The sequence below is a fragment of the Cnephaeus nilssonii genome (genome assembly GCF_951640355.1).
Source record: "Cnephaeus nilssonii genome assembly, chromosome: 11".
Lineage (NCBI taxonomy): Eukaryota > Metazoa > Chordata > Mammalia > Chiroptera > Vespertilionidae > Cnephaeus > Cnephaeus nilssonii.
Genome location: NC_137082.1, coordinates 37,643,798 through 37,669,934, shown reverse-complemented (window position 1 = coordinate 37,669,934; position 26,137 = coordinate 37,643,798). Strand labels below are relative to the sequence as shown.

At 39.3% G+C, this 26,137-nt stretch overlaps 1 protein-coding gene across 1 annotated transcript in view; it reads left to right on the top strand.

Annotated features, from left to right (window-relative positions):
* The window catches only part of SAMHD1 (SAM and HD domain containing deoxynucleoside triphosphate triphosphohydrolase 1), a 61,622-nt gene that overhangs the window by 7,058 nt on the left and 28,427 nt on the right, over positions 1-26,137 (top strand). The window contains exons 3-10 of the mRNA XM_079785023.1: positions 3,503-3,572; positions 11,146-11,306; positions 14,156-14,271; positions 16,925-16,995; positions 18,062-18,217; positions 19,875-19,975; positions 21,979-22,087; positions 24,622-24,713. Of these exons, the coding sequence (XP_079641149.1) occupies positions 3,503-3,572; positions 11,146-11,306; positions 14,156-14,271; positions 16,925-16,995; positions 18,062-18,217; positions 19,875-19,975; positions 21,979-22,087; positions 24,622-24,713 (876 nt within the window). The remainder of the gene's footprint in view (positions 1-3,502; positions 3,573-11,145; positions 11,307-14,155; positions 14,272-16,924; positions 16,996-18,061; positions 18,218-19,874; positions 19,976-21,978; positions 22,088-24,621; positions 24,714-26,137) is intronic.

Sequence of the window (26,137 nt, the reverse complement as noted above, 5' to 3'; positions counted from 1 at the left end):
GCCAGGGTTAAAAATAGATAACTTTTAACTGACTTTTAATAAATGACCTTTAGATCTGAATCTTTAAGGACCTCATCTTGCTTCTTTCATAAACACATTTCAACCCCCTTCTCTTCCTCAAAGTCTCCCTTACTACCTATTTTCTATGCATAATAGTTGCTTACTATTTTTTTAAATATATATATATATATTTAAATTAATCTTTATTGTTGAGATTATTACAGATGTCCCTCTTTTTCCCTCCTGTAGCTCCTCTCCACCCAGTTCTCACCCCACCCCAGGCCCTCGCCACCCTATTGTTTGTTTCCATAGGTAATGCATACATGCATATAAAATCTTTGTCTAATCTCTTCTCACACCCTCTCACACCCCATTCCCTCAGAGAACCATCAGTCTGTTCCATTTCCATGCCCCTGATTTTATTCCATTCACCAGTTTATTCTGTTCATCAGATTTTTTTATTCATTTGATTTTTAGATTCACTTGTTGATAGATATGTATTTGTTGTCACTTTGTTGTTCATATTTTTTATCTTTACCTTTTTCTTGTTCTTCCTTTTTTTTTTTTTTTTGTTCTTCCTCTTCTTAAAGAATACCTTTCAGCATTTCATATAATACTGGTTTAGTGGTGATGAACTCCTTTAGTTTTTTTCTTGTCTGTGATATGATGTGTCTTGGTCTGGTCCTCTTTGGATTCCTCTTGTTTGGGGTTTTCTGTACTTCCTGGACTTGTAAGTCTATTTCTTTCACCAGGTAGGGGAAGTTTTCTGTCATTATTTCTTCAAATAGGTTTTCAGTATCTTGCTCTCTCTCTTCTTTTGGCACCCCCATAATTTGGATGTTGGTACACTTGAAGTTGTCCCAGAAGCTCCTTACACTATCTTCATATTTTTGGATTCTTTTTTCTTTTTGCTTTTCTGGTTGGGTGTTTTTTGCTTCCTCGTATTTTAAATCATTCATTTGATTCTTGGGATCTCTAATCTACTGTTGAATCTCTGTATATTATTCTTTATTTCAGTGTATGCTTAGTTTCTGACTGTCCTTTTCCATTTTTTTGGCATTCTCACTAAGATCCTTGAAAGTCTCACTAAGTTCCTAGAGGTTTCTAGAAGATTCTTGAGTAACCTTATAACCGTGGTTTTGAATTCTATAATCCAGCAGTTTAAAATATATTTTTATTGATTTCATAGAGGAAAGGAGAGGGAGAGAGAAACATCAATGATGAAAGAGAATCATTGATTGACTGCCTCCTGCATGCCCCCTACTGGGGATCAAACCCACAACATAGGCATGTGCCCTTGACCAGAATTGAACCTGGGACCCTTCAGTCCGTTGGCTGATGCTCTATTCACTGAGCCAAACCAGCTAGGGCAAGTTGCTTACTATTTTAATTGAGTAGAATTTGTTCTAATAGAGTCTTTCTTTTAAAGGAAACCATGTACTTTGTGGACCCAACCAAATATTATTGTTTTATTAAATAAATATTTATAGAGGGATCACTATGTGTTAGACACTCTTCTAGGAATTAGGGACACATGAGTGAACAAAATAAACAAAATTCCAAAAGGAACACTATATGGCATACCTTATGTGTCTGCCTCATAACCCTGAGGTAGATTCTGCAGGACTCCTCAGAGCTGTGTTTTCCTATACAGCAGCCACTAGCTACATGTTTAAATTAATTTAAATTAAATAAAAATGTCAATTTCTGCCTGGCCAGTGTGGCTCAGTGGTTGAACCAGGAGGTCAGGGTTTGATTCCTGGTAAGGGCACATGCCCAGATTGTGGGCTTGATCCCCAGTAGGGAGCATGCAGAAGGCAGATAATTAATGATTATCTCTCATTATTGATGTTTCTATCTCTCCCTATCCCTTCCTCTCTGAAATCAATAAAAAATATATATTTTAAAGAGTCAGTTCCTCCATTACACTAGTCATATTTCACGTACTCAATATCACTTATGGTTAGTGACTACTATGTTGGACTGGACAGACTTCACTTTTCCATCATGGCAAAGTTCTACTGGACAGAGCTGCCCTTGAGGATCCTAGTGGGGTCAGCGAAATTGTTCCTAGTGGTACCAGTGCAGCTAACTTCCAATATACCCTTGTACTTTTTCCTCCTCATTTCCTGTTTCACTCTTCCTAGTCTCCCACTTTTATTCCCTGGATTCACATCCTAAAATATATTACTTCTAATGCAAGCTCTCATCCTAGACCAGGGGTGGGGAACATCCGGCCTGTGGGCCATATAAGGCCTGCTAAGGCTTTAGGGGTGAGTTAATTAAATGTTTGACCAAATATAGCAGGCTAATTTTTAAGTTGATAATTTTGTGTGTCCTGAGAATGATGTTATAAATATTCAAATGGTGGCCCATGGCAGAAAAAGGTTCTCCACCCATGTCCTAGACTCTGCTTTCTAAGGATAATCCAATTTAGGCAAGTACTTGTATTTTCTTAATTTTATGATCAACTGTTTATTTAAAAGGTTTTTCTAGGAAATAAGAAACATTGTCACATTAAATGTGTACCACTCTATCCTCCCTCTTTCTTTCTAAAAAAAAATCAATGAATACATTAAAAAAACACTGATGAGGAGGATAGAGGACTAGTAAAACACAAGGTATAGTGCTTTGATGATTATCACCTTAAGTCTCAGGGTACAATATAGAGGCCAGTTGTAGTGCTTCTGACTCCAAGTCTATGTAGGGCTTTTAACAAAATATTAATTTTTTCAATCCAATTAGCTAGTAGATCAGGAAAGGTGAACCCCTTGCCTGCCAACAGTCAGCTGGGCTAATATGCCTGGACCAATTAGTAAGTGTAAATTAAACCGAACCCAGGTTTGGTTGCCTGCCACAACAAAAGCCAAACCTGTGAGATAGGTTCTGGTGTGAAGGAAAGAGGTTTTCAAGTTCCGGCCACTTGAGAAAATGGGGTACTCTCATCCCAAAGCCATCTTAACATCTCAGTGGAGGCAGGGGTATTTATCAGGATGGAGAGGGAAAACAGAACAAAGAAATTTGGGAGGGGGCTGTGGATGTGTAGGCAGTGTTTTTGTTGGTCCCAATGTGGAACTTGTTAGCCAAGTCTGGTGTTCAAGCTGCCCTAGGCCCAGGCAGGACTCAGGACACCTGGTTTCTACAATATGCTCAAGAGAAGGCTGTTAGCGATTTATGACAGGCATGACTAACCATGCCTTTGTGGTTGTTTTTTAAAATATATTTTTATTGATTTCAGAGAGGAAAGGAGAGGGAGAGACAGAAACATCAACGATGAGAGAGAATCGTTGATTGGCTGCCTCTTGCATGCCCCTACTAGGGATCAAGCCTGCAACCAGGGCATGTGCCTTGACTGGGAATTAAACTGTGACCGCCTGGTTCTAAGGTCAATGCTCAACCTCTGAGCCATGCTGGCCAGGCTCTCATTCCTTTTCATCTTACTTCTAAAACCATTATTATTAAGCAAGTCATGATAAATTTGCTTATCCTGTTAAAATTTTAGGTCCCTGTCGGAGAGAAAGAAGCTGCTTAATTCTATTCGTCTGAGTCAAATTCATGGTGATACAGTGAAGGTAAGAAGAATCTAAGCTTATTATTATTATTTTTTTAATATAAAGTGAGAATAGAAGGAAATCTGCTTCTCAGTAATAGGATTGTGAATAATGGGCTTGACTTTTTTAAGCTTTCTGCATTTTCTAAGGTTAGTACAGAATATTTACATCAAAGGAAAACTAAAATATTTTAAGCACACAGAGAAGCATAAATAGATCATTGCCCAACCTGTTAAATCTTTTTTTTTTTTTTTAAATATACATTTTATTGATTATTTACAGAGAGGAAGAGAGAAGGACAGAGAGCCAGAAACATCGATGAGAGAGAAACATCGATCAGCTGCCTCCTGCACACCCCCTACCGGGGATGTGCCCGCAACCAAGGTACATGCCCTTGACCGGAATCGAACCCGGGACCCTTGAGTCCGCAGGCCGACGCTCTATCCACTGAGCCAAACCGGTCAGGGCCAACCTGTTAAATCTTAACATTTTGCCTGACTTGCTGCAAAATTATTTTTATTTTTTAAATAAATCTTTATTGTTCAGATTATTACAGTTGTTCCTCTTTTTCCCCCCATAGCTCCCCTCCACCCAGTTCCCACCCCACCCTCTGCCCTTACCCACCCCCCACTGTCCTCATCCATAGGTGTATGATTTTTGTCCAGTCTCTTCCCGCACCCCCCATACCCTTTCCCCCCTGAGAATTGTCAGTCCACTCCCTTTCTATGCCCTGATTCTATTATATTCACCAGTTTATTCTGTTCATCAGACTTTTTATTCACTTGATTTTTAGATTCATTTGTTGATAGATATGTATTTGTTGTTCATAATTTTTATCTTTACCTTTTTCTTCCTCTTCCTCTTCTTAAAGAATACCTTTCAGCATTTCATATAATACTGGTTTAGTGGTGAACTCCTTTAGCTTTTTCTTATCTGGGAAGCTCTTTATCTGACCTTCAATTCTAAATGATAGCTTTGCTGGGTAGAGTAATAATCTTGGTTGTAGGTTCTTGCTATTCATCACTTTGAATATTTCTTGCCACTCCCTTCTGGCCTGCATAGTTTCTGTTAAGAACTCAGTTGATAGTTGTATGGGCACTCCCTTGTAGGTAACTAACTGTTTTTCTCTTGCTGCTTTTAATATTCTCTCTTTGTCTTTTGCCCTTGGCATTTTAATTATGATGTGTCTTGGTGTGGTCCTCTTTGGATTCCTTTTGTTTGGGGTTCTGTGCACTTCCCCTACCTGGTGAAAGAAAGTCTATTTCTTTCACCAGGTAGGGGAAGTTTTCTGTCATTATTTCTTCAAATAGGTTTTCAGTATCTTGCTCTCTCTCTTCTTCTGGCATCCCCATAATTCTGATGTTGGTATGCTTGAAGTTGTCCCAGAGGCTCCTTACACTATCTTCATATTTTTGGATTCTTTTTTTCTTTTTTCTTTTCTGGTTGGGTGTTTTTTGCTTCTTTGTATTTCAAATCTTTGACTTGATTCTTGGGATCCTCTAGTCTGCTGTTGGATCTCTGTATATTATTTTTTATTTCAGTCAGTGTATGCTTAATTTCTAGTTGGTCCTTTTTCATATCCTCCATGGTCTCACTAAATTTATCGGCGGTTTCTAGAAAATTCTTGAAAAATCTTATAACTATGGTTTTGAACTCTATATCCAATAGTTTGCTTTCCTCCATTTCTTTCATTTGTGACCTGTTTCTTTGTCTCCACATTTTGGCTGCTTCCCTGAGTTGATAGAGTGGCTTTGTGTGCTAGGTGTCCTATAGGGCCCAGTGGCTCAGCCTCCCCAGTTACGTGAGGTGGACACTGTTGGTGCACCCCTTTGTGGGCTGTGTGCACAGTCTTGTTGTAGTTAAGCCTTGATTGTTGTTGGTCTCACTGGGAGGAATTGACCTCCAGGCCATTTGGCTGTGAGGATCAGCTGTGTCTCCAGTGGGAGAACTTCTGTGCTGGAGACACCCTTATGAGGCAAGACTTGCTTTAGTGGAGCTTTGGTGCTCACTGAGTCTGCCCCCTGAGTGTGTCCCTTATGGATCTGAGGAGTTGTAATCTTGATGGTCCTACTCTGACCCCTGGGTACACTGGCTCTTGGATCTCCAAGGAGGTGCTAATTTAGCCTCTGCCTGAGGCCACCTAGCAGGAGCTATGGAGAGATCTGCAGATTCCTTTTCTTTATTTGGGTTTTGGAGGTGCCCATATGAAGCCCTGCTGTGAAGCAATGCAAGCTGCTGTGGAGCCTTGGGCCTTCTTTTGGATGTTCTGGGTCTCTCTGACTCAGCTGCAGATTGTTAGGTAAGTTTAGATTTCAAAGGACCAGGGCATTCATATGCAAAAGCCTCTGTGCACAGCTTGGATGGGGCGGAGTCTCAGGGCGGAGCAAACAGCAATGGCTTGCCATCAGTCCTGCCCTAAGAGGCCCCCGGGTCTCAGTGTCCCGCGGTAATCGCTGCAAGCACCTCTGAGAGAAATCCGCCCTTGAGTTCCGCCCGTTGCCAGTCAGTCCAATTTCTCCCTGTATGAGTCTGGGTCTCCAGAGTCTTGCCTGGAACTGGAGTTCAGAGCAGTTGGGAGTTTGTGTCTCCCTCCGGATTGAAAAAGCCAGCTGCGTACTCAGTTGCCAGCCCTCTCTGCGTGCTTGCCTCTGTACCTCTGCACTTTACTTCTGCAGCTCCTCTGAGTCTCAGTGTGCTTTTCTCTTCCCTTCTAGTTGTAGAATTTCCACTTAGCCAGCCTTCCTATGGTTCTGGATGATGTCCGTTTTGTCTTTTAGTTGTAATTTTGAAGTTGTTGTGCGAGGCATCAAGTTCAAGTGTTTACCTGTGCCACCATCTTGGTTTCCTCTCCCCAAATCTATTGTTTTTAGAACAAAATATTAGAAACAATGGAAGAGTTCCTTTATACCCCTACTGGATTCTATTTCTATCCTTTCTTCCTCAAAAGGAATCACCATCCTGAATTGGTGTTTAATAATTTTCATGAATGGCCTTGGCTGATGTGGCTCAGTTGGTTGGAGCGAAGTCCTGTACCCCAAAAGGCCGTAGCTTAGTTTTCTGGTCAGGGCACATACCCAGGTTTTGGGTTCCATTTCTGGTTGTAGTGCATGTGGGAGGCAACTTATCAATGTTTCTTTCCCTCTCACATTGATGTTTTTCTCTCTTTCTCTTTCCCTTCCCCTCGCTCTAAAATAAATAAGGATTATTAGGTAAGGATTAAAAAATAATTTTCATGAATGCTTTGTACTTTTATTACATATTTGTGTATAGCCATAAATAATGTATAGTATTGTTTTACATATTTTTAAAAATTTTTGTATAAATCATATTTCACAGTAAGTAACCTTCTAAACTTTTAGTTAACATTATATATATTAATTTTTTATATACACTGAGTGGCCAGATTATTATGATCTCTGAACGCAAAATAATCTGGCCACTCAGTGTATATCCTATATAATAAAAGGCTAATATGCAAATTGTCCCCTTGATCAGGAGTTCGACCAGCAGGCAGGCCGGCCAACTGCCCATGTCCCCTCCCCCTGGCCAGGCTGGCCGGACCCCACCCATGCACGAATTCATACACCGGGCCTCTAATATATATATAGACACACACACACACACACACACACACACACACATACACTGAGTGGCCAGATTATTATGCGTTCCAGAGATCATAATAATCTGGCCACTCAGTGTATATGTATATATGTATTTTTAATCCTCATCCAAGGATTTTTTTTTTATTGATTTGGGGTGGGGAAAGACAGAGAAAATAAAACATTGAATGGTTGCCTCCAATACTTGACCTGACTGGGGATCAAACCTGCAACCTGAATATGTGCTCTGACTGGAATTGAACCCAAGACTCTTGCTTGCACAGAATGACGCTCCAACCAACTGAGTCACACTGGCCAGAGCTAACATTCTATTTTTGAGAATCATCCACAGCGACACAAATAGCCCAAGTTACCTCCCTCAGCCATAGAATAACTTTTATTTTGTTAACTTTAGAGAGAGGAAGAGAGGGAGAGAAACACCAATTGGTTGCCTCCTGCATGAACCCCAACTGGAGAGTGAACTGGCAACCTGGGTATGTGCCCTGACTGGAATTGAACCGCCAACTTTTCGGTGCATGGAACGATGCCCCACCCACTGACACACACTAGGCAGAGCCATTTTTTTTTTAATCTAAACAGCTTTAGTGTGATATAATTCAGTACCTTACAATTCACTCATTTCATTTTTTAAAATATATTTTTATTGATTTCAGAGAGGAAGGGAGAGGGAGAGAAAGATAGAAACATCAATGATGAGAGGGAATCATTGATTGCTGCCTCCTACACACCCCGGACTGGGGATCCAGCCTGCAACCCTGGCATGTACCCTGACTGGGAATTGAACTGCCACTTACTGGTTCATAGGTTGGCACTCAACCACTGAGCCACACCTGCCAGGTTAAATATTTTTTAAAAGGTTCACAAGGTTGATGAGTCATTACTATAATCTAAATTATAAGAGTTCTTTATATATTCTGGATACAAGTCCCGTATCAGATATAAGATATGCAATTTTTTCTCCCATTCTGTGGATTGTCTTTTTTACTTTCTTATTGGTAATCTTTGAAGCAGAAATGTTTTTAATTTTGATGTAGTCTAGTTTATCTATGTTTGTTTTTTTTCTACCTCTTGTGCTTTTGGTGTCATATTTAGGAAACCATTGTCTAATCCAAGGTTACATGCAGCCTTTTTTCTTGACTCTGTTTTCTTCATGCTAAATTTAGTTAAATTGGCCTCTGAAGCCAGGAATTATATAATGGTGAGGAGGAAATATAGTGTTTAACACAATAGGCACTAATTTGTCAAATGTATTAATGAATCTTAAAGTAAAATGTCTGCTTTATATATTTTCTTTTACCTATTATGTGTTATTTATAGAATCACCAACTCTGAATAATCTTTTTCTAATGGGTCCCTCTTTCCTTTCTTCTGGGTAGAACTGACCACTCCTTCTTTTGTTTCTCCCCATTCTCTTTCCCTGCTATTCTGGACATAGATTCTGTTATCTTTCCAGGAGGACAGGAATGATGCCTTGCCCATCTGTTATCCTCAGTACTTGGCATATACAGAGGACTTAATAGACTTGTTTCATTTTGCTTGGCTAATAACACAGTAGAGTATATAGCCTTTAAAAGTGACAAGTATAGCCCTAGCCAGTTTGGCTCAGTGCATAGAGCGTTGGCCAACGGACTGAAGGGTCCCGGGTTCAATTCCGGTCAAGGGCACATGCCCGGGTTGTGGGCTCAATCCCCAGTAGGGTGCATGCAGGAGGAAGCCAGTCAATAATTCTCTCTCATCATTGATGTTTCTATCTCTCTCTCCCTCTCCCTGAAATCAATAAAAATATATCAAAAATAAATACAAGTGACAAGTGGACCATGTAACTATATAAAGGAGCAGTTTGTTTGTTTCATTTATTTTTAAAGAGAGTGGGAGGGAGGGGGAGAAGGAGAAGGACAGACAGAGAAAAACACATAGATTGGTTGCCTCCTACACGCACCCCGACACTGGGGCCTGGGATCAACCCAGGTAGATGCCCTTGACTGGGAATTGAACCCTCAAGCCTTTGGTGCATAGGCTGACGCTCTAACCACTGAGTCACCGGCCAGGGCTTCTTTGATAATTTTTAACAATACATAGATTCTTATTTGTTTGTGATGGTTTCATTGATCTTGTGTAAAGGGGAAGAAATAGATTGGTACAATAAGTCCTCATTTAATGTTGTGAATACTTTCTTTGAAATGGCAACTTTGAGCAAAATGACATATAATGAAACCAGTTTCACTAAAAACTAAATAGTGATCCCAAATACTTGTAACATTAAACATTGAAATTAATGTGAACTATACATACATTTAAGAACAATTAATAAAAACAAGTTAAGAGAATGATTTTCCAATATGCTTATTCCAGTTCAGGATTGCAAGTGGCTGGACTCTATCCTGGCAGCTCAGGATGAAAGGTCGGAACCAACCCTGGACTGTATGCCCTTCCATCACAGGGTGCTCCCACATGCACATCCACACTCACTCAGACATGTAGACATGCCAGTGAACTTCATGTACACATTTTTGGGGTGTGAAAGGAAACCGGAACACCTGGAGAAAGCCCATGCAGATGTGGGGAGACTGTACAAACTATACAGACAGTGGCCCTGGCCAGGAATCTTTTTTTCTTTCTTATCAACATTATAAGGAAACAATGTTTATTGAAATGATGTTATTTGATGACCTGCTTTTTATGATTTTCATGTATTTAAAGATTATGGAACTTGTTTTTTTCTGCAGGATATTTACAGAGTTGAATTATGACATTTATAGGTCCTTCTCCTCCTAGATATTTTGACATCCTTCTTGGTGTATTATTAGAGGTGCCTAAAATTGCTATCTTTTACATTATAAAGTGGTTTTATGGAGCAGGGTGAAAAAATTCATACTCATTAAATATCAACCATAAATCAAATTTTTATTAATGTACATACATATTGTTTAACAGAGTTGTAAATTCTAGGCACTGCTTGACTCAGGCGTTTGGTACCCAGTGTGAATTGAGCTATTTTAAAACTCATTGCAACATGTTTAAATGTTGGAGCAGATGACCGTTTTAAAGATTCTTTACAGCATTGAGCTTCTATAATTCATGTTTTATATATTTCTGTGTATGGACATGGTACACTTTAATTGTAAAGCATGTTAACATACATTACTTGGCAATAGTAATTCAGCAGTAGTTGTTGAAAACCTATGTACCAGACACACAGTTTGATGGGTTCTGAGAATATGGCAGTAAACAAGACAGACAAGGTTCTTCACCTTCCAAAATTCCATATATTTTTAAGGAACTTCAATTTGAAGCAGTTTAAAAATTTATCAGGCTCCTTTTTTTATTCTGTAGCTTTCTCTTTAAAAGTCAGTTATAGATCATTAAGAAAGATGTATTTTTAAAGAAACATAGAGGGACATTAAATCTTCACCCATATTTAAAGCTATTTAGAGTAATGAGTAATTGTGAATTTATCTTTACTAAGTATATATATTTCTGAGTGACATTATAAGTATTATATAATTATGTGTTCCTGCCTATGATTTCTTACATATTTTCTTTCTTACTTAGGATTTTAGTGATAGGTACTATATAGATACATTCAGAAAAAGATGTAGACACAGTGCCAGTAGTAATATGGCTTATGTGATCTGAATGAATGTGTTAAATTAGTGTGTTTAACTTGAATACAAGACTAACTTATTAAAGGCTAGTTAAATAATATATAATAAAATTATTGAAATCCTTATATTTCTGTTTTTAGGATTCATTAGAAGAAGTAAAATATACCCAGATCTAATATATTTGATCTGTCTGGTAGTGATATCTAAATAAGATAATGATATTAATACCTTGTCATTTCCCTTAGTATTAGTCTTGAGATCAATTAAATGGCTTTGACTTTGCACTATAGATAGGCATGGCTACATAAAAATTTTAGGTAAGAGTTATGAATTGTTACTTATATTAGTTTAAACATAATTTTCTAGGTCATTAATGATCCTATCCATGGCCATATTGAACTTCATCCTCTCCTTATCCGAATAATCGACACACCTCAATTTCAGCGGCTTCGATATATTAAACAATTGGGAGGCGCTTACTATGTTTTTCCAGGAGCTTCACACAATCGATTTGAACATAGTCTAGGGTAAGAAGGGGATTGGGTTGGGGAACTTACAGTTTTCGTATTAAGTACCTTCTCTATCTCATTCAATGATTGGTCTTTTAGAGAAGAGTTTTACAAAAATGGTAATAATATCCTTATTTTGTTGATGACAGAATCGAGGCTTTGCTTTGCTGTATTTTATTTATTTTATGTACTTTTTAAAATATATATATATTATTGATTTTTTTACAGAGAGGAAGGGAGAGGGATAGAGAGTTAGAAACATCGGATCAGCTGCCTCCTGCACACCCCCTACTGGGGATGTGCCCGCAATCAAGGTACAGGCCCTTGACCGGAATCAAACCCAGGACCCCTTGAGTCCGCAGGCCAACGTTCTATCCACTGAGCCAAACCGGTTAGGGCTATTTTATGTACTCTTATAAGCCACTACAGATCCTTCCTGGGAAAATAATGAAAGTGTCTTATTGAGTGGTCATTTGGTTGAAATATTTGTGTTTAGAAAAAGTTACTGGTATAATTAACTTTGTAAGTTTGATTATTTAATTCTCTTATAATCCCTATATAGTTGTATACAGATTGTCCTTTGAAAACAGGAAATGTATAAATCAGATAAGCATTCACAAGCTCAGAGAAGATGGCGCTTCATATACATACAACTAAGTGGAGACTGTGGTCTGTTTTTCCATTATCAAATGTAGGGGGAGAATGGGGGATGGGGAATGGGGGTTGGAAGAGATTAACAAAATAATTTATATGCATATGAACACAGACAATAGAGTGCTGAAGGCCTGGGGCAGGGTGCTGGGGTGTGGGGGTGGGAAAGGGGGGGATATCTAATACTTTCAACAATAAAGATAGTTGTAATTCCAGTTTGGTCCTGGGAGTGTGTCCATGCCAAATCTACCTACTCTGCCACCATTTTTAATCTCTATAAACAATAAAGATAATTGTTTTTTAAAAAAGTAGAGCCAGGAGGACATAAACAGGGAAGAACTAGACAATTTTCTATATTTTCTTTAAGTACTCATAGTATTACTCTTTTTTAAAGATATATATATATTTTTTATTGATTTCAGAGAGGAAGGGAGAGGGGGGAGAGAGAGAAACATCACTAATGAGAGAAAATCATTGATTGGAAACATTTTTAATTATCCAGAACACATGTATCTACTCAGATGTTCATTTATCAACAAATATTTATTGAAAACTTGCTAGGCCCTACCAAATCAACAAGATAGCAAGTCTCTCTAACCTCATGGGATTCAGCATTTAGAGAAGAAAGGTACTGTATTCATTCAGAAATTACTTTCAGAGGGAAGTGCTAAAAGTGCATTAATATTTGTTAGGCGTTTTATCTCTTCAATCTGTGTTGTACACATTACAAAGTAGAAGTCCTCCTTCTCCCCATCCCCTGGCAACCACCTTTCTACTTTCTGTGACTATGAATTGGACTATTCTAGGTACCTCATATAAGTGATATCATACTGTTACAGAAAACCGGAGAAGAACCAAGCAGCCCTGAGAGAGATGGAGTTACATTTATTATTATTATTATTATTATTATTATTATTATTATTATTACTACGTGCGGGCCCAGAGGAAAAAGTCTCTCAAATTCTGGGTGAAATCACACAGGAAGTTTCCTGTGTTTATACCTTTTTATCCTCCTTGTCTCCCAAATATGGTGTTCTGTTCCGGTCCCCTTTGCAAGTTCTTAAAGAGCCCCTATGTGCTGGGGCTTTGAGACCTCTACCAAAGGCTTGGCCTGGTGCCAGCCCTGATAACTTCGTCTGGGGAAGGTGTAATGGCCTCTCTGATATGGGAGTCATCTTATTTTCCTTATTATTTAAGCAAGCAAGCATTTACAGAAGCCAAAGAGCAAGGTTAAAATTTCAAACAGCAGTTTTTATATAAGATGAATGCTTCAATACAATATTTATCTTTTTTGTGACTGGCTGTTTCACTTTGTATAATTTCCTCAAGGTTCCTCCATGTTGGAGCATATGTCAGAATTTTCTTTTTAAGAGTGACTAATATTCCATTGTATGTATCTATTACATTTTGTTTATTCCTTCATTCAGCGGTGGACACTGAGTTGTTTCTGCCTCTTTGGCAATTGAGAATAGTGCTGCTAGGAACATGAGTGTACATATATATCTTAAAGATCCTGCTTTCAATTGTTTTGGATATATACACAGAATTGGAGTTGTTGAATCATATGGTAATTCTAGTTGTAAATTTTTTAAAAATGTTTTTGTTGATTTCAGAGAGTAAGGGAGAGGGAGAGAGAGATAGAAACATCAATGATGAGAGAGAATCACTGATCGACTGCCTCCTGCATGTCCCACCCTGGGGATTGAGCCCACAACCCAGGCATGTGCCCTGATTGGGAATTGAACCATGACCTCCTGGTTCATAGGTTGACACTCAACCACTGAGGCATGCCTGTTGGGCTAGTTTTAATTTTTTGAGGAACCACCATACTGTTTTACCTAGTGCCTGCATTATTATACATTTCCATTAACAGTGTACAAGGGTTCCAATTTTTCCACATCCAGGCTAACATTTGTTATTATTTATTTTGTGTGTTTTTGAATAATAGCCATCCTAATGGGTGTGAGGCATTGTTTCATTGTGGTTTTGATTTTGCATTTCCCTAATGAATAGTGATGCTGAGCCAAGAGGTCCTGCTTTGGGGATTCTGTTTTTGTGTTCCTATCCAGTTCCAAAACACACTATTCTGTTAAGTTGCCTTAGAGATATATGACAACATTTGAGAAACATTAAAGTTCTTCAGGACCAAAATATCGCTTGTAACTTCCAAACAAAAGAGTGACTTTTTTGTTTTGTTTCATTTACTTGCTCTGCAGTGTAGGATATCTAGCAGGATGTCTAGTTCGAGAACTGAGTGAAAAACAACCAGAGCTGCAGATAAGTGAACGAGATATGCTGTGTGTTCAGATTGCTGGGCTTTGTCATGATCTCGGTAAGCTATACAAAAAGCCAAGGTTGTTATGAAAAACTATAACATGTTACCTCTCTTTGAAATTGAAAAATCCAACTAACCAAGAGAAATATGAAAGTTGTGTTTTAATTCTTTGGTTAACATTAATATAAATGTGCCACTGCATCTTCCTAGAATGATCCATAAGGCCAAGGGGTTGCAATTTCATTTTTTTATAGCTTTTCAGTGAATTTCCCATGTTAAACATTGTTGCTACAGGTTATAAGAAAGGACTTTCTGATAGTGAGGTTTTTCTAGCTACTCTGTTTAAGATGATGTGAATTTGATTTTTCTTTTATCCTTCTTGGTTTTTAAAAATATATATATTCTATTGATTTTTTACAGAGAGGAAGAGAGAGTTAGAAACATCAATGAGAGAGAAACATCAATCAGCTGCCTCCTACACACCCCCCACTGGGGATGTGCCCACAACCAAGGTACATGCCCTTGACTGGAATCAAACCTGGGACCCTCGAGTCTGCAGGCTGACGCTCTACCCACTGAGCCAAACTGGTTAGGGCTTATCCTTCTTGTTGAACAAAATTGCCATTTTTACCTTCAGTTACTTTGTCGATCCATTTTTCTCATTCCTAGACTACATAATCTGCCCTAGAAGATTAAGAAAACTCCTCTTCCCTGACCCATCTGATGTCTTGAACTACTTAAATCCAAGTAAAAGATTATTATCCTTTTCCTTTGACACAGAAAGAGAAAAGAGACTGTATTCTTTTTGAAAAAATATATAATTTTAAATATATTTTTATTGATTTCAGAGAGAAAGGGAGAGGGAGAGAGAGATAGAAATATCAATGAAGAGAGAGAATCATTGATTGGCTGCCTCCTGCATACCACCCACTGGGGATGGAACCTGCAACCAGGCATGTGTCCTTGACTAGATTTGAACCCGGGACCCTTCAGTCCGCAGGCTGACACTCTATCCATTGAGCCAAACTGACTAGGGCAAGACTGTATTCTTCTATCACAGGAGTTTTGCCCCATCCTTGTAGTTTAGTCCTACCTATTGGAGGACCCTGAGAATTTGTGTGTGCCCTTAGGGCAGGAAAGGGGAGGTGTATGTGTTTCAATAGTCAGATACTTTTCTTTTTTAATGTTTAAAAAATATTTTTTTATTGATTTCAGAGAGGCAGAAAGAGGTAGAAACATCAGTGATGAGAGAGAATCATTGATTGGCTGCCTTTTGCATCCCCCCGCCCCCCTCCCACCCCCCCTCCACACACACACATACCAGGGATTGAGCCCACAACCTAGGCATGTGCCTTGATTGGGAATCAAACTGTGACCTCCTGGTTCATAAATCAACCACTGAGCCACACCAGCCAGGCAATAGCCAGATACTTAAAGGGATAGGACACACTCTTTAGCATGTCCCTTTGGAGATTTTAGTAGGATTAAATTTGATAGATTCCTGGTATTTTAAGAGGTAATCATTGGGAAACCTTTGCCAGTCCCCAGGAGTCTGAGTACTACAGTAATAGGCCTTCATGGGTGACATGCAAAAGGGCCCAGGGCTGGTCCAGATGGGCTCCCTCTCCAGCAGAGTAATTCACTTCTACAGAAATTCTGATAATTCCAGAATTTGGTTTCACTTCAACCAAATTTCATATTACTAAATGTTGTGAAATGTTAAAATCACTTATGATTAAGCTAAACTTGTGATTTCCATTTTGATGGTTCATATCATTGGTAAGAACCCAGGAAACAACCTCAACGTGTGTATATTTATTCTAAATATATTATCTGCATTATAGAATTTACATAAAAATAGATCTTTTAAAGGATGAGCTTAATAAAATAAAGTTCTGATATTTTATTCCTGCATCCCAGTGGATTGTCTTAAAACTGCTATTTTTAAAAATATATCTTTTTGATTTTTTACAGAGAGGAAGGGAGAGGGATAGAGAGTTAGAAACATCAATGAGAGAGAAACATCGATCAGCTGCCTCCTGCACACCCCCTACTGGGGATGTGCCTGCAACCAAGGTACATGCCCTTGACCGGAATCGAACCTGGGACCCTTGAGTCCACAGGCCAACGCTCTATCCACTGAGCCAAACTGATTAGGGCAAAACTGCTATTTTAATGCAGATATTCAACCTGCAGTTGCCTAAAGTTTTTGCCATTAACATTCCTTTAAGTTATACAAAATTGTCTTTGCATCAGTTATGCGAGTTCTGGTGACTAAGAGACCCCTCTATAAAGAGCTTACTTTCTGCCCTAGCTGGTTTGGCTCAGTGGATAGAGTGTCGGCCTAGAGACTGAAGGGTCCCGAATTCAATTCCAATCAAGGGCATATGCCTGGGTTGTGGGCTCGATCCCCAGTAGGGGGCGTGCAGGAGGCAGCTGATCAATGATTCCCTCTCATCATTGATGTTTCTATCTCTCTCCCTCTCCTTTCCTCTCTGAAATCAGTAAATATATATTAAAAGAACCATACTTTCCCATATGATTCTGCTTCATGTTCTCTTATTTTTAGAAAATAGGAAGGAAGGATTTGTCCCTTTTTGTGAGGTATTTGTAGATTATTGATTTCTGTTGATATTCAAGGTAAAACTAAAACGATTTTAAAATATCGACTCAGTTTTTACATTTTTCTAAGGCTGCTTTTGTTTTTAAGGTCATGGGCCATTTTCTCATATGTTTGATGGAAGATTTATTCCACTTGCTCGCCAAGATATAAAATGGAAGGTATGTATTCACATATTCAATAGTCAATAAAATAAAGACTATTTAAGCAGCCATTGCTGTGTTATAGTATAATTCCTTCCCCATTACAGTTTTCAGGGTGCTTTTATATCTATGTTTTTATTTGATTCTCACAGTCTGTAAAGAAGGAATGATTATCTCCATTTTTGCAAGTGTAAAGGAACTTGAAATGCAGAGGTGTATTGATATACCAAAATTCAAAAACTGTTAACTGGTAGAGCCAGCAGTAGGAAACCATGTTTCCTAGGTGCTAATTTAATGCTCTTTCTATTCCATCATACTACTGTACAATAAAAAAGGCCAACTCTGTTTTTCATTCATTTTGTATGGCCATGAAGTAACTGATGGTAGCCAAGTTTAGTCAAAGATATATATATATTTTTTTAAAGAGAGAGAGAGAGAGAAGAGTAACCAATTTGTTGTTCCACTTATTTATGCATTCATTGGTTGATTCTTGTATATGCCCTGACCAGAGATTGAACCCACAACCTTGGTATACCAGGAGATGCTCTAACCAACTGTTCTACCCAGCCAGAACTCATCATATATATTAAATCATCTATTTTATAATTAGGGATTTGCAGGTTCAATCCTGGCCCTGGTTGGGCTGCATGCGGGAGGCATCCAATCTGTGTTTCTCTCTCTTTCCCCCTCCATCCCTTCCTTCCACTCTCTCTAAAAATCAGTGGAAAAATTGGGTGAGGGTTGCCCGACCGGTGAATCTCAGTGGTTATGCATTGACTTATGAACCAGGAGGACACAGTCGTTTCCTGGTTGTGGACTCATGGCGTGCAGGAGGCAGCCGATTGATGATTCTCTCTCATTATTGATGTTTCTATCTCTCTGTCCCTCTCCCTTTCTCTCTGAAATCAATAAAAAATATATAGATTTTTAAAAATTGGGTGAGGATTAACAAAAAAAAAACTGTAAGACTGTAACATTCAGTAGAATCTTATTTCTGAATTACCTGAAATCAAGAGTACTTTGGATAATCTGGGGTCTCTGTTGGTCTAGAGTCTATAACAGACCATATGCTAACTTTTCCTAGCATGAACAGGGCTCAGTTGATATGTTTGAGCACCTCATTAATTCTAATGATCTCAAACCCATCATGGAACGCTATGGTCTCATCCCTGAAGAAGATATTATCTTTATCAAGGAACAAATTATAGGACCACCTAAAACACCAGTTAAAGAGCAATCGGTAAGTTTGTGTACAACTTAATTTGAAGTGACTCATGCTTTTCATCTTGTCTTTTCTTGATTCCTTCAGAGCTGTTTGAAGAGGAATATTTGGTTATATTAGAGGGACTGAGTTAAGAGGTGGGAAAAATATAAATACATACATAAATTAAAATACATATACAAATATTTATAATGAATATTTTATGCAGTATTTTATATAGAAGCAGAAAGTAACTTTGTTTGGAAAATGTAACAGTGTATGTTTTGTTTATCTGCTAAAACTAACTTATTTCAAATATTTAGATTATAAAGACCTAGTTCAGAGGAAAATCTGTTTCCTTTTTGATCTTTTTATTATTAAAAAATAAGTTGAAAAATAATTTTTGCTCTGTTTTTAAGTTGTTTTTTTTAATACACAAACACACACACATACACACATCTACTTGTAAAATAAAGAGGTGAAATTTGTAGCAAATATCCTATTTGCAAAAAAATGGAGCTTCAAAAAGTCTTTGAATGATGCATATCACTTAGGGTAGATGTGTAACCACTTTAAAAGATAGTATTATTTTCATGTCTGAATGCAAGCATTAGCATGTTAGGAACATTTTTACTAGTTCATAATTGGATCTTATATTTTTTAAAATTTTGAAACCAAAAAAACAGCTTGCTTGTTGTTTATGGGAAATGTAGAGTTAGGATCCTTTCAATGGCACTAAATACTAAAGAGGTTTAGTATTAACAGGATATCATACACCTTAGCATTTCTTTCCTCTTTTCTACTAATTTAGGAATTAAATGGAAAGAACCTTCTAAATTATTTCACATTCTCATTCAAGTATCTGTTTATAAATTTCAGATTAATATAGTTGCTTTGCTTTGCTTGTACATAAATTTGGTTCTTATCCTAAACTTTTTTTTTTTATTGATGAAGGTATTCATATGTGTACTTATCCCCCCATTACCCCGCCCCCTCCTCCCTGCTCATGCCCTCACCCTCCTGGTGTCTGTGTCCATTGGTTATGCTTATATGCATGCATACAAGTCCTTTGGTTGATCTCTTCCCCTTACCCCCACCTTCCTCTACCTTACCTCTGTGGTTCGACGGTCTGATCAATGCCTCTCTGTCTCTGGATCTGTTTTTTTATTTTTTGGTTAATCCTCACTCAAGGATATTTTTCCATTGATTTTTAGAGAGAGTGGAAAGCAAAGGGAGAGACAGAGAGAAACATCAATGTGAGAGAGATACATCGATTGGTTGCCTCCTGCATGCAACCTGACCAGGACTGAGAAACCTGCAACCAAGGTATGTGCCCTTGACCAGAATCGAACCCAGAACCCTTCAGTCTTCGGGCCTACGCTCTATCAAACCAGCTATGGCTAGATCTGTTTTTTTGTTTGTTTGTTTGTTTTTTAATATATTTTATTGATTTTTTACAGAGAGGAAGGGAGAGGGATAGAGAGTCAGAAACATCGATGAGAGAGAAACATCCATCAGCTGCCTCCTGCACACCCCTCACTGGGGATGTGCCCGCAACCAAGGTACATGCCCTTGACTGGAATCGAACCCGGGACCCTTCAGTCCGCAGGCTAGCACTCTATCCACTGAGCCAAACCGGTCAGGGCTAGATCTGTTTTTTATCCTAAAACTTTTAATGATTTTTCTTGTCTTCTAGTGGCCATATAAAGGCCGTCCTAAAGAGAAAAGCTTCCTTTATGAGATAGTGGCCAATAAAAGAAGTGGCATTGATGTGGACAAATGGGATTATTTTGCCAGGTATGCACTGAACACTCCAGAGAGAAGTTTGTTAAAATCTTTGTATGCTTTATATATGTACTAGAAGCCCGGTGCACGAAATTCGTGCACGGCGGGGGGTTGTCCCTCAGCCCAGCCTGTACCCTCTCCAATCTGGGACTCCTGGAGGGATGTCCGACTGCCCATTTAGGCCCGATCCTGGTGGGATCGGGCCTAAACGGGCAGTCGGACATCCCTCTCACAATCCAGGACTGCTGGCTCCCAATTGCTTGCCTGCCTGCCTTCCTGATTGCCCCTAACCGCTTCTGCCTGCCAGCCTGATCACCCCCTAACCACTCCGCTGCCAGCCTGGTTGATGCTTAACTGCTCCCCTGCCAGCCTGTTTGCCCCCAACTTCCCTCCTCTGCCAGCCTGGTCACCCCTAACTGCCCTCTCCTGCAGGGTTGATCACCTCCAACTGCCCTCCCTTGTAAGCCTGGTCCCTCTCAACTGCCCTCCCTTGCAGGCCTGGTCCCTCACAACTGCCCTCCCTTGCAGGCCGGGTGCCTCCCAACTGCCCTCCCCTGCTGGCCATCTTGTGGTGGCCATCTTGTGTCCACATGGGGGCAGGATCTTTGACCACATGGGGGCAGCTATATTGTGTGTTGCAGTGATGATCAATCTGTATATTACTCTTTTATTAGATAGGATAGAGGCCTGGTGCACGGGAGGGGGCCAGCTGGTTTGCCCTGAAGGGTGTCCCGGATCAGGTGGGGGTTCCCTTGGGATGTGGGGCAGCCTGAGCGAGGGGCCTGTGGTGGTTTGCAGGCCGGCCATGCCCCCTGGCAACCCAAGCAGAGGCCCTGGTATCTGGAATTTATTTTCCTTCTACAGTTGAAACTTTGTAGCCTGGAGCGGAGCCAAGCCTGCTGCTCCCTCCGGGGTGGCAGCCATTTCTGTGGCAGTAAATTCACCTTCTACAATTGAAACTTTGTAGCCTTAAGCGGGTGAGCCCAGCCAGGGTGTGCGGAAAGCTTTGCTTCCCCTGTTGCCACCGGCATCCCTGGCCTGCTCTCTCAAACTCCATTCTGTCGCCATTTGTTTGAATTTGTTTACCTTCTATAATTGAAACTTTGTAGCTTGAGTGGAGGCTTAGGCCTGCAATGGCTATGGAAAGCTTGGCTTCCTCTGTTACCTGGGAAACCTTGCTCTCTGTGGCTGTAGCCATCTTGGATGGGGTTAATTTGCATACTCGCCCTGATTGGCTGGTGGGTGTGGCTTGGCTGGTGGGCGTGGCTTATGTAGCAGAGTGATGGTTAATTTGCATGTTACCATTTTATTAGAGAGGATACTAGAGGCCCAGTGCATGAAATTCATGCACGGGGGGGGGGGAGTCTCTCAGCCCAGCCTGCACCTTCTCCAATCTGGGACCCCTCGAGGGATGTTCAACTGTCTGTTTAGGCCCGATCTTGGTGGGATCGGCCTAAACAGGCAGTCGTATATCCCTCTCACAATCCAGGACTTCTGGCGCCCAACCACTCACCTACCTGCCTGCCTGCCTGCCTGATTGCTCCTAACCACTTCTGCCTGCCAACCTGATCACCCCCTAACCACTCCCCTGCCAGCCTGATTGATGCCTAACTGCTCCCCTGCTGGCCCAATTGCCCCTAACTGCCCTCCCCTGCTGACCTGGTTGCCCTTAACTATCCTCCCCTACAGGCCTGGTCACCCCCAACTGCCCTCTCCTGCTGGCCCGGTCAACCCTAACTGCCCTCCCTTGCCAGCCTGGTCTCCCCCAACTGCCCTCCCCTTCCGGCCATCTTGTGGCATCCATCTTGTGTCCACATGGGGGCAGCCATCTTTGACCACATGAGGGTGACCATCTTGTGTGTTGGAGTGATGGTCAATTTGCATATTACTCTTTTATTAGGCTTTTTATTTAAGTAAACAAATAAAATGCTTGTATAAATATATTATTAACATTTAAGGTACAGTACATAATCTTGTTGAAGAATTTTATTTCTCTGCTTTGGGAATCTTTCTAGGGACTGCCATCATCTTGGAATTCAAAATAGTTTTGATTATAAGCGCTTTCTTAAGTTTGCCCGTGTCTGTGAAGTAGATAATTCGAAGCATATTTGTACTAGAGATCAGGTAAGCTATGTCAGAGGCACAATAAGGAAGATATAGTTCCTAGTTTGAAATCTAGAAATAACCATTCAGTAATTTGGAAAAATCAGTACCTGGTAAATTGTCAATCTCTTTACTTCATGCTGAGCATTTATAAATATCTTAAGGTTCTTTCATTTGTACTGTGTTGTTAAATAATAATAAAATTACAATAGACACTTATTGAGTGTTGTGCTAGGTACTGTTTTAAGTACTTTAGACAAATTAACTCAATCCTGACAACCCTATGAGATAGGTACTATTATTATCCCACTTAATAGTTGAGCAAACTGAAGCACAGAAAAGACATACAATTAATAAATGACAGAACTAGAATTTTAACGCAGAAAATTTGGCTCAATTCTCATCCTTAATCACTGTTGGTGTTTCATTTAGTTACAATACTAAAATCATTAGGTCTCTGCTGTGTTGGAGTCATATGACTAATATTGTATTATAAAAGTCTTTTTTTTGAGAATGAACAATATAAGAATAATAATACCTAATTTTCAGAGTCATTGGGAAGATTAAAAAATATATTATATGTAAGATACCTAAAACAGAACCTGCCACAGAGTTAATACACATACTAGGTGTACCAGTTAATAATGCGGATTTTTGCCCTAACTGGTTTGGCTTAGTGGATAGAGCGTTGGCCTGCAGACTCAAGGGTCCCAGGTTCGATTCCGGTCAAGGGCATGTACCATGGTTGCAGATACATCCCCAGTAGGGAGTGTGCAGGAGGCAGCTGATCAATGTTTCTCTCTCACTGATGTTTCTAACTCTCTCTCCCTCTCCCTTCCTCTCGGTAAAAAAATCAATAAAATATATTTTTTAAAAATAATGCGGATTTTGTAATCAAAGAAAACAGGATAATTTCAAGAGAAACATCAAAAGTGCTTTATTCAAAGTAATGTCCATAGCTAGCTATACATTTCCTCCATCTTTAGGTAATTTCCCAATAGAATTTTTCTTGTTTTGAGGCAAACCATTCAGAGACCCAATTTTCCACTTCCTTGTACGTTTTGAAGTGCTGCTCAGAAAGTGCATGTGCCATCCATCAGAATAAGTGGTAATCTGAAGGAGCAAGATCTTCCCAGGCAAGATCTTTTAATGTGTCTTTAACTAGTTTTGATATATGTGATGGTGCATCATCATGAAGCAAAATTACTTTGCCATGTCTTCTGATACATTCTGGTTGTTTCACGATCAAAGCGTGGTTCATCCTGATTTTTTGTTGTCGGTAGCGATCGGTATTAACAGTTTCACCTGGTTTTAGAAGCTGATAATACACCACACCTTCCTGATCCCACCAAACACAGAGCATTGTCTTCTTTCTAAAGCAATTTGGCCTTGCAGTTGATGTTGATGGTTGACCTGGATCAACCCATGATTTTGTGCATTCTCAAAATAAATCCACTTTTCATCGACAGTAACAATTTGATGCAAAAAAGACTTTCTTTTGTGCTGCTGGAAGCAACATTTTACTGATGACTTTTCGGTTTTCCATTTGTCTTTCCTTCAGTTGATGTGGCACCCATTTTCCTTCCTTTATTTTATTTATTTATTTTTTAAAATATATTTTATTGATTTTTTACAGAGAGGAAGGGATAGGGAGAGAAAGTTAGAAACATTGATGAGAGAGAAACATCAATCAGCTGCCTCCTGCACACCTCCCACCGGGGATGTGCCCGCAGCCAAGGTACATGCCCTTGACCGGAATCGAACCCGGGACCCTTGAGTCCGCAGGCTGATGCTCTATCCACTGAGCCAAACCGTTTAGGACCATTTTCCTTCCTTTAAAATCTTTCCCATTGCTTGTAAACGATCAGAAATTGTTTGCTGAGCAACTTTTAATCTTTCTGCAAGTTGTTTTTGAGTTTGACACACATCTTCATCCAATAATGCTTGTAATTGTTGGTCTTCAGACTTTTTCGGTTGTCCTGGACGTTCTTTGTCTTTCACATCGAAATCATCACTTTTAAAGTGTTTAAACCAGAGTTCACAAGTATCTTGAGATGGAACATGTTCACTATAAGCTTCCCGAAGTATATGATAACTTTTTCTTCAAAATTCATGAATTAAAACTTCCCACAAATGCTCTTTTTTTGGCATGAAATTCCACGATTTTAAGCATAAAAATACCTATGATGTTAACACATTCAGCAAATTTGACATATGAAGTTTTGAAGCTTGTTGTCAATACAACAAAATAGCATACATATCAAATCACATATATATCAACATATGTGTAACTCCATTTATTGAAAAAGTCCGCATTATTAACTGGTACACCTAGTAATAAATTTTGGTTACTAAGAATGAAAGTTACAAACCAATGATAGTTTAACTCATCTGCCTTGCTATTTTTAAGTGGGCTCAGAAATTTTAATGAAGTAGTCCTTGGGCATAGCCTTCGTGTCTGCCACCATTTCTTTTTCTTGTTTTATATACTTCTCTACTAACAGGGGTAACATAATCAGATTCTTCATTAATATTTATTTCATATTTCCCTGCAGGAGATTGGGAATCTGTATGACATGTTCCATATACGCACCTCTTTACACCGTAGAGCTTATCAGCACAAAGTTGGCAACATCATTGATACAATGTAAGAAATTCGATTGTTATTTCTCTATAAAAATCTCTGTGATGTTTGTTCTAGAGTATCATACATGGATCAAATTGAGATTTCTAGACAAATTCAAGGGAATTTTAAGTGACTAAATCTTAAACTGTTCCCTTAAAACAAAACTGGTGTAGAGTAAACTTAACTTAGTTGGAGGAAGAGTTGTAGAATGGCTAAAGGGAATAGATGAAGGGCAGAAAAGCTGGCTTAGGCTAGACATGAGGAATTAATGTTGGAATGGCATAGGACCTCTGCACAGGCTGTCGCTTATGTACCAGATATTAGTCATCAAGTGAGAGATGGGACGTGGATAATTGACTTTGTCAAATTAATGACAAACATTAATTTTAAGAATTAAGATTCATGTCTTTCCTTACCATGTCAATTATTTATCAAAATTAGTAGCAAAGCCCTAGCCAGTTTGGCTCGGTGGATAGAGCGTCAGCCTGTGGACTCAAGGGTCCCAGGTTCGATTCCAGTCAAGGGCATGTACCTTGGTTGCGGGCATATCCCCAGTAGGGGGTGTGCAGGAGGCAGCTGATCGATGTTTCTCTCTCATCGATGTTTCTAACTCTTTATCCCTCTCCCTTCCTCTCTGTAAAAAATCAATAAAATGTATAAAAAAGATTAGTAGCAAATAGTAAAACCAGCAGCAATTTCACCTGATCCATTGCAGAAAAGTGCAGCCTGGGCTCTAGGGACTAGAAGACTTCATGAGGAGTTATCAAAAGTTGGGTGTGAGTCCATTTAACACCATGTCTCTAAAATGCCTTTAAATTGATGTGTATTATAAGCCTTCATGTTTGTGTCGAGGAAATAGATTTTCTTTTTCTATTTGTTTCCCATCTTTTATCATGAACAGACTAGTTAGAATACATTATCCTATTTTTGTTGTTGTTTTTGTTAGTGTTTTTAAAATACATTTTAAAATTATTTTATTTTATCATTGATTTTAGAGAGAGTGGAAGGGTAAGAGAGAGAGAGAAAAGAAAAAACACATTGACGTGAGATACATTGATTCGTTGTCTCCCATACTCACCCGGACTGGGGATTGAACCTGCAATCTGGGTATGTGCCCTGATCCTGGAATTGAACCTGTGACCCTTTGGTGCATGGGACGATGCTCGAACCAACTGAGCCACACAGGCCAGGCGTTAGTTTGTTTTTAATTTGGAGAGTCAAAGAGATCAAGGTTCAAAGCCTGGTACTGCTTCTTTCTAACTTGGTAAAATAAACATTTACTTAATTTCTGTATCGTAAAATTAAGGCTAATTACTCATCTCTATATTATTGTTAGAAAGATTAACTCAGACAGTGGATCTAATGCTCTGCCATATGCCTACAACACAGTAAATACAATAGCCCACAAATCACAATGCACTTATTTAGTACTAGAGGCCTGGCGC